This window comes from Schistocerca serialis, chromosome 1 (genome assembly GCF_023864345.2).
Source record: "Schistocerca serialis cubense isolate TAMUIC-IGC-003099 chromosome 1, iqSchSeri2.2, whole genome shotgun sequence".
In the NCBI taxonomy this organism is placed as follows: Eukaryota; Metazoa; Arthropoda; class Insecta; order Orthoptera; family Acrididae; genus Schistocerca; species Schistocerca serialis.
This window is the reverse complement of record NC_064638.1, coordinates 447,649,592-447,662,159: the sequence shown is the minus strand read 5'-3', so window position 1 is coordinate 447,662,159 and position 12,568 is coordinate 447,649,592. Positions and strand designations below refer to the sequence as shown.

The following is a 12,568-nucleotide window of genomic DNA, read 5'->3' as shown; positions in this document are numbered from 1 at the left end:
TAATTTTGTGTATGTCTACTAAGTGCGCAAATTTGGTTTATAGTGGCCACTTGAATTTTATTTCACATCATTTCTCATGAGGTAATGAATGAAAATCATATTTTCCTTTGCATGTTTTCTATATGCTCAAGTAGCCATGTTGCTTCTACTATCAACTATCTACAATCTCTTTCAATTTCTGGAATGTGTCCGTGAATATAATGTAAGGTACTTGAGAGATCAATGAAATAATATTGTCTGTGATTTTTATAATATCAAAATTTTATTTTTGGCTATTAGATTCTAAAGTACAGTATATGACACATTAAATAATACTGGCAGTGACATAAATGTCATTATATATTTTGCCCAAAAATGACAAGTGATGAGACTGTTACACAAACATCACATGTAATTTTAGTGCAGGTATCCCTCATCTCCCAAATACTTTGTGGATCCAGGCCAAATGTTCATTTTTTTCCATACCTGTGAACAATAATGGTACATGTTTAGGAAAGGATAAATTAGACAAGATAATTAATATAAAAAAAAGAGCCATATAATCACAGAACTGGAGCAAATACTATTTCAACATCAACATCTACATCTACTGTTACTTCTATCCTCTGCAAACCACTGTAAAGGACATGAAAGAGGGTATGTTCCATTGTACCAGTTATTAGAGCTTTTTCCCATTCCTTTCATTTATAGAACATGGGAAAAATAACTGTTTCAGTGCCTCAGTGCATGCTTTTGTTAATCTAATCTTGTCCTTGGGATCACTGTAAGCTTTATAAATACAGAGTTGTAGTAGGTTCCTAGAGTTATCATTTAAAGCAGGTTCTTGGAATTTGGAAGTAGATTGTCTGAAGATAATTTACATCATCTTCAAGAGTCTGCCAGTTCAGTTCTTTCAGAATCTCTGTGATGCTTTCCTATGGGTCAAACAAACCTGTGACCATATACAGGGTGTTTCAAAAATGACCGGTATATTTGAAACGACAATAAAAAATAAACGAGCAGCAATAGAAATACACCGTTTGTTGCAATATCCTTGGGACAACAGTACATTTTCAGGCAGACAAACTTTCGAAACTACAGTAGTTACAAATTTCAACAACAGATGGCGCTGCAAGTGATGTGAAAGATATAGAGGACAACGCAGTCTGTGGGTGCGCCATTCTGTACGTCGTCTTTCTGCTGTAAGCGTGTGCTGTTCACAACGTGCAAGTGTGCTGTAGACAACATGGTTTATTCCTTAGAACAGAGGATTTTTCTGGTGTTGGAATTCCACCGCCTAGAACACAGTGTTGTTGCAACAAGACGAAGTTTTCAATGGAGGTTTAATGTAACCAAAGGACCGAAAAGCGATACAATAAAGGATCTGTTTGAAAAATTTCAATGGACTGGGAACGTGACGGATGAATGTGCTGGAAAGGTAGGGCGACCGCGTACAGCAACCACAGAGGGCAATGCGCAGCTAGTGCAGCAGGTGATCCAACAGCGGCCTCGGGTTTCTGTTCGCCGCGTTGCAGCTGCTGTCCAAATGAAGCCAACGTCCACGTATCGTCTCATGCGCCAGAGTTTACACCTCTATCCATACAAAATTCAAACGCGGCAACCCCTCAGCGCCGCTACCATTGCTGCACGAGAGACATTCGCTAACGATATAGTGCACAGGATTGATGACGGCGATATGCATGTGGGCAGCATTTGGTTTACTGACGAAGCTTATTTTTACCTGGACGGCTTCGTCAATAAACAGAACTGGCGCATATGGGGAACCGAAAAGCCCCATGTTGCAGTTCCATCATCCCTGCATCCTCAAAAAGTACTGGTCTGGGCCGCCATTTCTTCCAAAGGAATCATTGGCCCATTTTTCAGATCCGAAACGATTACTGCATCACGCTATCTGGACATTCTTCGTGAATTTGTGGCAGTACAAACTGCCTTAGACGACACTGCGAACACCTCGTGGTTTATGCAAGATGGTGCCCGGCCACATCGCACGGCCGACGTCTTTAATTTCCTGAATGAATATTTCGATGATCGTGTGATTGCTTTGGGCTATCCGAAACATACAGGAGGCGGCGTGGATTGGCCTCCCTATTCGCCAGACATGAACCCCTGTGACTTCTTTCTGTGGGGACACTTGAAAGACCAGGTGTACCGCCAGAATCCAGAAGCAATTGAACAGCTGAAGCAGTACATCTCATCTGCATGTGAAGCCATTCCGCCAGACACGTTGTCAAAGGTTTCGGGTAATTTCATTCAGAGACTACGCCATATTATTGCTACGCATGGTGGATATGTGGAAAATATCGTACTAAAGAGTTTCCCAGACCGCAGCGCCATCTGTTGTTGAAAATTGTAACTACTGTAATTTCGAAAGTTTGTCTGCCTGAAAATGTACTGTTGTCCCAAGCATATTGCAACAAACGGTGTATTTATATCGCTGCTCGTTTAGTTTGTATTGCCGTTTCAAATATACCGGTCATTTTTGAAACACCCTGTATATACATTCAGTACTCCCTGTTACCCCTATTTGGGATTGGACCCACAAAACTGAGCGATATTTTAAGATGCATACACAAGTGACTTGTAAACTTTCTCCTTTGTAGACTAATTGTATTTCCCTAGTATTCTAACAATAAACTGAGGTCTACCACATGTTTTACCCATGGATGAGCCTAAGTGATTATTCACAAAGGTATTTGTATGAACTGACCAATTCAAGTTGCAGCTCATTGAGATTACAGACGTAGCATACTATGTTTCTTTCTCTCTCTCTCTCTCTCTCTCTCTCTCTCTCTCTCTCTGTGTGTGTGTGCGTGTGTGTGTGTGTGTGTCTGTGTGTGTGTGTCTGTGTGTGTGTGTGTGTGTGTGTATGTGTGTGTGGGTTTGTGTTTGTGTGTGTGAAGTGTACGATTTTACTATCCTGAACATTTAAAGCAAGTTGTCAACCTTTGCACCATTTGAAATCTTATCAAGAACAGAATAATATTTGCACAACGTTTTTCAGATACTACTTTATTGTAGATAACTGTGTCATCTTCAAAAATGTCTGCGGTCACTATTAGTATATTCTGCTAGAACTTTAATACAACTCATGTTCAGGAAAGGCCCCATAACACTTTCCTGTGGCACTTCTACATCTATCAATGACTCCCCAGTTTTGATATCATGTTGCATCCTCCCTACCATGAAATTTTCTGTTGCATAATAACCTTGATGTTAGCAATAATTTAAAAGCCAGAGCTCATGTTTGCTTCCACAGTGTTTATTTGGTGAATAAGAAACATGTAAAACAATGTACAGGAGGACATATTCATTGATCTCTAAGGTGTTTCTTTAACCTTATGTCTCTCATTGTAAGAAAATCCATTTTAATATAAATTTTTAGCCACATACATTGTTGTTATGAATTAAAAACACTGTCATAATAACCTACAAATAATCAGAGAGCTGAGCAACTATACAAATTACAGCAAATGACAATGTTCTGATTCCTAATTTTTATATAAATACAACTTACATCTTAAATATTGATTGATACTAAATATAAATTATAAACTTTATGTGTTTTATCTTCATGTGAAAACTTTACATGAATTATGAAATTGATCAGCAGTTTCATAGACAGCTTTATTGTTAGAGTAGTAGCATATAAAAGTACTACTGAATTTTCTTTGAGAAAACTTGCATATTTCATTATCTTATTTTTCAGTAAGCTCATATGTCACTTAACAGCAATCCAGTTATTTCAGCAGTATACACTTACTAATATACTTTCCTGGTCTAACATATCCCATACTTATTCTCTTCCTTCATCCATCACTACCTTCTCCCCACATTCTCATCTTGTCTCTCCTACCTCCATCATTCGTATCTCTGTCTTACAGATGCAAAATATAAGTGGTAACTTGAAAGGCTAAAGTTATTCTCTTACCCATATCCTCCTGCAGATGACTGGCTGGCAGAGAAGCTTCCAGTGTATGGCCCAATGCCTGCAGAGAAGCTAGCACTTGAGGACTGGCTGTGTGATCCACCATAGCCTCCACCATAGCCTCCACCATACCCACCTCCTGGATAATAACCTCCACCATAGTTGTGATGGGGATAATAGTTATATCTGTGGCCATATCCTTCATCTGGATAGTAGTTATATCTGTGTCCATAACCACCAGATGGATAATAGTTATATCTGTGTCCATAGCCACCTCCGTAGTAGCCATGACCACCTCCATAGTAACCTCCATAGCCACCTCTCAATGTACTCCTGCAAGTAGAAAAGAGTCCTCACTGTATGCAATCTGTTTTAAGTTAATTTTCAAGTAAAAATACACTGATCTGAAACTTCTTAACAGCACTGGAAAATAAGTACAGCATCATTAACAATAGCTGAAATAATTTTCTAATTTCTATACCTCCCCCAGATATCCACTTACCCAAAGGTACAGCATTAACTCCCAATGACTTTCGAGATCTCAAATTATTCAGCACTGTGTCAAACCGTGGTCCTATTACTGGAGCATCTGTTGCTTCCACGTCGACTTCTTCTCCACTTTTGAGACTTCCAGGAATATATTAGAAACTTTCTCTCTTCTTCTAATGCTCTGATTGTGTGTCACAAAGTTTGTATCTTCTGTTTTTGTAGATTTTCCTTTCCTACATCCATGCTGTTCTTCATCTAGGATATTTTGTTTCGCTATGTATTTTATAACTGTTTTCATAGCCTTTTCTGCAGTTTTTGATAAGGTGGTTGCCAATCATTATAGATCTGTAGTTTGCAGGCTCCTCTTTGTCACCAACTTTATAAATTGGCACTACTTTATTCTTTTTCAGACAAGTTGAGAACAGCCCTTTCTCGATTAATAAGTTCATGAGGAATGTCAGAGTCTTTGCTAGATGCTGTGAGCAGTGTTTTATTACTTTTGCAGATATTCCATATATTTAAGTGTCCAGAGCGTCTTATGAAGATTTTATGAGGTCCCAATTTGATATTTATACCATAATATCTACCTTATCATCTTGTTAAATTTTTTCTTCTTATGTCTGTACATCTTACAGTCATCTTGACTATTACTTCTGGTTCATCTGTGGCATATGCATTTTGTTGTTTCTGGCCAAAGTGTGGTCTTTTTTTATAGCCATTGCTTCAGTTTGTTTGATTACTTTCTAAACAATGTGTACATAATACTAATTTAAAGTGGAAAACACTTCATGTGCTTAAGTTAGTTCATTCCTTTGTGCAGTTAGTTCTCCATTCCAATTTTCTGTTCTATCTGATTCATTCATGTTTGTATGCAAGTATCCTGAGCGTCTTATGGAGATCTTATGATGTCCCAATTTGATATTTGTACCATAATATCTGCCTTATCATCTTGTTAAATTTTTTTTGCTTATGTCTGTATGTCTTACAGTCAGCTTGAGTATTACATATTTGATATGTTTCATAGAAACCTTTTATACCTTTTCTAACATTCATGATCTCTATGGTGACATATTTTTTATCACAAAGTGTCACTATAAAATAATGGGACTGATGCCACAGTGTAAATATGCATGTGCCTTAACATGAATGACCGATAGCTATGAAGCATGTAACCATCTTGTTCAAATGCGGCATTACTGGTGTCTGTGGACAAATCAGTGTGCTCATGGCTTCTATTTATGAAAGAGCTGTTATTTTGTTTTGCCAGAAAAATGATAAGTGTAATAGTATAGGAACAAATTGTTATCAAGTTTCACATGGAACTTGAAAAAAACTGCTACTGAAATTATCTTTCACTAAAGTAAGTGTATGGCAAAGACTGTTTATCATGTACGTAAGGTTTTGAGTGTTTCACAGATTTCCAAGACGGAGAAGACATTGAAGATGACTCAAGCTTGGGAAACCTCCAACATTAAAACAGATGAAAATATTGGAAAAGTAGGTAATTTATTTGGTCTGACTGTCAGGTGAGCATCTGATTGATTGCTGAAACTATAGGAATTGACAAAGAGTACATAAGGCAAATTTTGCATAGCCAGTTTAACACGAAAAAAAGTGTGTGCAAACTTGTTGCCAAAAATTATGGCAACCAAACAAAATAAAATTTGTGGAAAAGTTTGTACTGCCACTGTGAATACAATTGAAAATGGTCATAATTTCTTGGAAGAGTGATAAGGTGATGAATCTTGGTTTGTCACCTCTGATCTAAAAACTAAGTACCAATCCAAGCACTGAAGGGATCCAATTTCACCAAGAATGAAAAAAGCTCAAATGAACAAATAAAGATTCAAAACGATGATGATTAATTATACATATTATGCATTGTGTATCTCCACTGAGTTCTTGAACATCAAACTATTAATCAAAATTTCACTGTAATCTAGATATTACCTTCCTCTGTCACACAGTTCTTACATCTGCCAACAGATACCTCAGTAATGCAAAGTAATTACAATAATTTATGATTAAGAATAATAGCAATGTTTACTTTTTTAGCAGTGTTTAATTAATATTGTTAATAGTGGTATTACATCCAGTAATTTCAGTGAGAATAAGGTTTGCAGAATTATAAGAAATGCTTCAGAATCTAAATGTTACTCATTCAAGAAAATAAGTGTTGATTAAAATAATTTTCAGATACATTTATTTTTTGCTCTAGAAAACTGTGTGCTGTTAATATTGCATGCTATGAATATTATACACTTCCTGGCATAAAAATAGTTATCAGAGGGTTGTGGAATTGTTTTATGAACAAATGATACGAAACTGTTATATAAATGAAACGGTCACCTATATTATCTAATTCCTCACTTCCTGCATGATAGAAACATCTCATTTTCAGTATGCAGACAGCATACAAAGGATGTTGACCAAATAAAGAACATTATTCAGAATTCCTTCATGAACTAAATCACTTGTAACTACTTTTAATGACTAGTATTTTAATGAAATTCATTAAAAGTGACTTACCCAAGGGCAAAACCAGCAGCTTTACCAAGTAAAAGTCCTTTCCCAAAACCGAGGCCAGCTCCAAGCAAAACGGTTCTTTTGTCCCGTTTTTCTGCTGGGCCAACTTCTGCTGCTATTTCAAATGAATCCCCTTCTGCAAAAAGAGACAGAAAGAAGAGGAAATTAAATTCTAATGCGCATGATATGTAACAACAAAGAAAGGAAAGGCTATCTCTTAGTTAATGCTATACAAAGATTTTGTATGGCATTAGCTGCATTTGGGCCCTGAAATGAATCAGTGGCAACAGCTGAAAATTTGTGCCAGACCAGAACTCGAACCCAAATCTCCCATTTAACATGAATGATCACCTTAACTGTCTCAGTCCATCTGACCCAAATTCCCAGCCAGCTGCATGCTAGTGGCATAGCGTCATCTGCCCATTAACCCATCATGCACCATTTCGGATTCTGATAAGAGATCAAGCATGGTGTGCATCCAAACTGAAAGAATAGATCTCTGGTATATATACGAGATGACCAAAGATGCCTTCCATTACCACTACATCATACAACACATGCTCTGGCCATATATATATATGGTCAGGTACCTTTTAGGTACTTATTTTTCCAAATGTTCTGACCACTAACCAAAACACATACATTATAATCTATGCACAAATACATGTAGTGTACTTCTTAGTTGGGTGGCTCACACACTATTCTTCAAAGAGGAGCAGAGTATTTATATCGCCATGAGATGCATGGAGGCAAGGGGATCTGCAGCCCCTCTTATCTCTCAGGGAAAGGAAAAAATGTAGTGTTATCAGGCGTTTTTCTTTCAAGAATATGATTTAAAAGTTGGTATTATGCAGGTTTTTAACATTTTTGGAAGTGGAACTTTTAATGGCTACTTACAAGTCGTTATTCGTCCTCCAAAATTTTAAAGTACTCCATACCTCTGGGTCCAACCACCCTGCCATCCACCCTCTACACACATCGTAAGGTCTCCCTTGATACATTACCTCTTTCTCAAATCCGCTTTGCGTTACAAATGTACCAGGGACTATGGAATAGACCACAATTCATTTCCAAAAGCTGACTTTCGAAATATCACATGAGGGTTTTGTAAAGCAAACGACAATTCAGAATATTTGATATTTTTGTAACGCTGTTATGTAACAAATACAAACCACGACTTTTAGTACCACCCTTAGGTGTATAAATACGACATTCCTTGTTATTCCATCCTCAGAAAGCGCCAGCATACTATAGCAGTACTGGTACCCCAAAATACTACAAACATTTTGTAAACAGTCATCGACCTTTACTTTCTTAATATCCGGTCACTAAAGTCGATTCTGTCAACTGTTCCACACACGACTGAAAGGAACTAATCCTGTCAAATGCACAGTTCCGTGCATCGTTGCATCTGAGGCTTCGTATGACGAGACCGACTCGTTAAAGAAACAGTTAAAAATAGCACTTCTATTGGCTGGTAAGTAAGAAAAATATCAAAGGTAAATTGGCTCTTATGGAGGAAGCTTTATTCAACAAAACAGCTGTATTGGCATCAAAATACATCACCCTCGTTGTCTCAGGATGGAAGTTCCAACGTTTTGAAATATTGTTATCTCAAAGAAAACTATCTATTGACAGATATCTGGCACAGATTCAGAAAATATTGTGCTTGTGAAACACAACTGGCTCTTTATTCAAAGGAAGTAATGAGTGCTGTCCACAACGGATCTCAAGTTGATTACTTATTTCTAGACTTCCAGAGGTTCTTCTCGGGTGGTTTCTGATCATACTGCGTGCCTGTGGAATATCCTTTTTTGTGCCTTTGGATTCATGATTTCCTGTCATAAGGATCACAGTTAGTAGTATCTGACAGGAATTGATGTAGTGCAACGTCTCCAAGAAAGTGTTGTGTGCCCTCTGCTGTCCTTAACTGGACGATTTGGCCCTATTCGTAAATTCTGAGCTCGAATCTCACGCCAAGTTGTCATGTACATCTACATCTATACTCCGCAAGCCGCCCAACGGTGTGTGGCGGAGGGCACTTAACGTCCCTTTCCTGTTCCAGTCGCGTATGTTTCGCGGGAAGAACAACTGCCGGAAAGCCTCCGTGCGCGCTCGAATCTCTCTAATTTTACATTCGTGATCTCCTCGGGAGGTATAAGTAGGGGGAAGCAATATATTCGATACCTCATCCAGAAACGCACCCTCTCGAAACCTGGACAGCAAGCTACATCGCGATGCAGAGCGCCTCTCTTGCAGAGTCTGCCACTTGAGTTTGCTAAACATCTCCGTAACGCTATCACGCTTACCAAATAACCCTGTGACGAAACGCGCCGCTCTTCTTTGGATCTTCTCTATCTCCTCTGTCAACCCGACCTGGTATGGATCCCACACTGATTAACAATACTCAAGAACAGATCGAACGAGTGTTTTGTAAGCCACCTCCTTTGTTGATGGACTACATTTTCTAAGAACTCTCCCAATGAATCTCAACCTGGCACCCACCTTACCAACAATTAATTTTATATGATCATTCCACTTCAAATCGTTCCGCACGCATACTCCCAGATATTTTACAGAAGTAACTGCTACCAGTGTTTGTTCCGCTATCATACAATCATACAGTAAAGGATCCTTCTTTCTATGTATTCGCAATACATTACATTTGTCTATGTTAAGGGTCAGTTGCCACTCCCTGCACCAAGTGCCTATAGTGGATAAAATGTAGCACATTATACAAAGGTTTGTCATGAATAAAACAGCTATAATCAAAAAGTACCTTGTACACACAACCGTGTCCGTATATGTAGCGCTCTCAGATGATTGTTATATAAAAAAAAATTACAATGCCCAATAAATTGCACGGTACCACTTCTGTTTAGGTTGGTTGGACATGTTCTAATCATTGCAGACCCACCTTAGACGGCGTATAAAGTAAAAAAAAATGTTTCATAACTTTCATTACAGTTTTAAAATGATTTACGCCTCGAATATTGGTAGAAACACTGGGTTTCCAGAGACCGCTCCTCGCAGTGTACCTTACAGAAAAGTTACCTCGTGAGTTAAGAGTTTGCAGTAAACGCCGGTGTTTGAAGCCTACTTTGTCGCCGGCCGGGATGGCCGAGCGGTTCTAGGCGCTACAGTCTGGAACCGCGCGACCGCTACGGTCACAGGTTCGAATCCTGCCTCGGGCATGGATGTGTGTGACTTCTTTAGGTTAGTTAGGTTAAAGTAGTTCTAAGTCCTAGGGGACTGATGATCTCAGCAGTTAAGTCCCATAGTGCTCAGAGCCATTTGAACCATTTGAACCTTCTTTGTCGCTTCACAACTTCATGTATTTCCAGAGCAGTTCACTGTATCAAAAGCCGGTAATAAAGCAGTTTCATTTGTGCTCGACTTAGACAGCAGTGTATCTGCAGTTCAAGATGGAAATAGTGAAGGATCTTCTACAACACTGTTAAACTATCATCGGAAAGCCTGTAGACCTACAAAGTGAAAGTTTAATTCGCGGTAGCGAGCCCGAGAGCGTCGCTGCCAGAAGGTCCCTCGTAGTCTGTGAGGGTAATGAAAAGCCGAGTAAGACACTAGCCGGCAGCACGGAGAGCCCTCACCTGGTGCCGGCTGGTCCGCAGCGTCGAGGGCCGCGACGGAGGCTGCGACGAGCAGAAGTAGCGCCAGCCGCGCTAGTGGGCTGCCTGCGGCTGCCATGGCGACACGCGGTGGGAGGAAGGCGGTAGTGCGCCGAGCCGCGCCCGCCGCCGCCTTATATACGACGGCGGCGTCCCTCGCGAGCCAGCGCCGGCCTAGCTGCGGGCCTTCCCAGAAACCAGCCTCGCCTACCGGATGAGCCGCTGGCCGGTCCCAGGTCAGGGCCGTACCGGCTACTCTTCTTCGGGGGACGACACTGTACCACTGTAGACGACGTCCACTCTGGGAGTATGGGCGCGTTAGAAGAATCAGATTGTGCGACAGAAATGAGATATACACTAATTCCAAAAATTAAGTTCCATTAAACTAAATGAGAGCACTTTCACGAAAACGATAATGGGAAGGTAACGGAGCAGTACTTATTCACAAGATATCTGACATGGGGAAAAATATCGCAATACCAAAAAATAATTAATGTGGAGTAAGCAAATTTTGGAAACACATTCGTTCAGGTAATACAGAGGGGTATAAAAAAATGTATCCAGTGTTTAAAAGTCCATAACTGGCAAACTAATTGACGGAGTTGTCTCATCTTTGGTAGTGTAATAGTTTGTAGTTCCGGCAATCGCCACACAAGCGGTGTATTGCGTTGGTTTTTTTTGTCGGATGACAGTCGCCAGATAGTCAGTGTTTTGTTCTTAGTTGCACCTAGTTACTCGAGTAAACATGGCTGGTGCAAGGCTTACATTCGATGAAAGGAAGTCAGTTTTGAAGTGATATTTTAAGTACGAAAACATCAATGATGTTCAATGGCAATGGAGAAATGAGTATCAAACAAAATCGTGTTAGGGCGTATCCCGACGAAAACCTACCAGGAAGATGGATAGGCCGTAGAGATGCTGTGGATGAACTTCGAGAATCCATCGTACATTCATGTGCAAATATCCAACTGAAGGCGTTGCAGTCAGTAGTTCGTGCATCGTTTGTGTGTGGATGTTAATGGTGACATTTTCGAACACCTACAGCGAGATCTTTAAGTTGCACTTTCATCAAAAATGAGACAACTCCGTCAATTGGTTTGCAAGCTATGGACTTTTAAACAGTGGATACATTTCTTGGACCCCACTGTATACATGGCAGCACACGGTAAGTCACCCGATTGAATTTTGATCCTACAAGTATACTACTGGGGCAATAGCTTTCGAATTGTGCGCTCAGCTTCGTGCAGTTCATGGAAATTACGCCAGATATCGTTGCGAGTTCATCGCTTCCGTTGTGAGTCCGCCATTTCAGTTTGCCGCGATGGCGGACAAAGGATGGTTGACCGTCGCACAAAAGATGAAGATTTAGTTACTGCTCCCGGCGACAAACAGCGTTACATTGACACAGAGGAGGTTTTGTGCTCATTTTGGCACACGATGGGCTCCCAGCCCACAGACAATACGCTGATTATATAAAAAATTTGAAGGTGTTGGATCCGTTTTGAAGTGGCAGCAGCCGTAAGCATGTATCATACATTCGCTGCAAAACATTGAAGCAGTTCGAGTGGCTTTCACTCGTAGACCGAGTAAATCAACAAGAAGAGCCAATGCCGAGTTGGAGATTTCACGCCGATCTGTACACAGAATTATTCAATCCGACCCTCGCTTGTATCCATACGAGATGACTGTGGCGCATAAGCTTACTGCGAGAGATAAGGAGCGGAGACTGCAATTTGCAAGGTATGTAATCGAGCCAGACCAAGAACAGTGCTACACAACACATGGTTTTCTAACGAAGCTTATTTTTAAGTGAACAGTGTTGTGAACAAACAGAACGTTCGATTCTAGGCAGTTGAACCTCCGTGAAAGGCATAAGCATACTGCGAGAGATAAGGAGCGGAGACTGCAATTTGCAAGGTATGTAATCGAGCCAGACCAAGAACAGTGCTACACAACACATGGTTTTCTAACGAAGCTTATTTTTAAGTGGACAGTGTTG

General features: G+C 40.0%; 1 protein-coding gene across 1 annotated transcript; it reads right to left on the bottom strand.

Moving 5' to 3' along the window:
- Positions 1-243: 243 nt before the first annotated feature.
- Positions 244-10,674, bottom strand: LOC126472906 (protein suex-1-like). Its single transcript, XM_050099969.1, has 4 exons — positions 10,552-10,674; positions 6,944-7,076; positions 3,929-4,258; positions 244-465 (listed from the first exon to the last, which is right to left on the bottom strand). The coding sequence occupies exons 1-4, from the start codon at positions 10,646-10,648 to the stop codon at positions 450-452; spliced, it is 576 nt and encodes a 191-aa protein (XP_049955926.1). The 5' UTR covers positions 10,649-10,674; the 3' UTR covers positions 244-449.
- Positions 10,675-12,568: the final 1,894 nt, after the last annotated feature.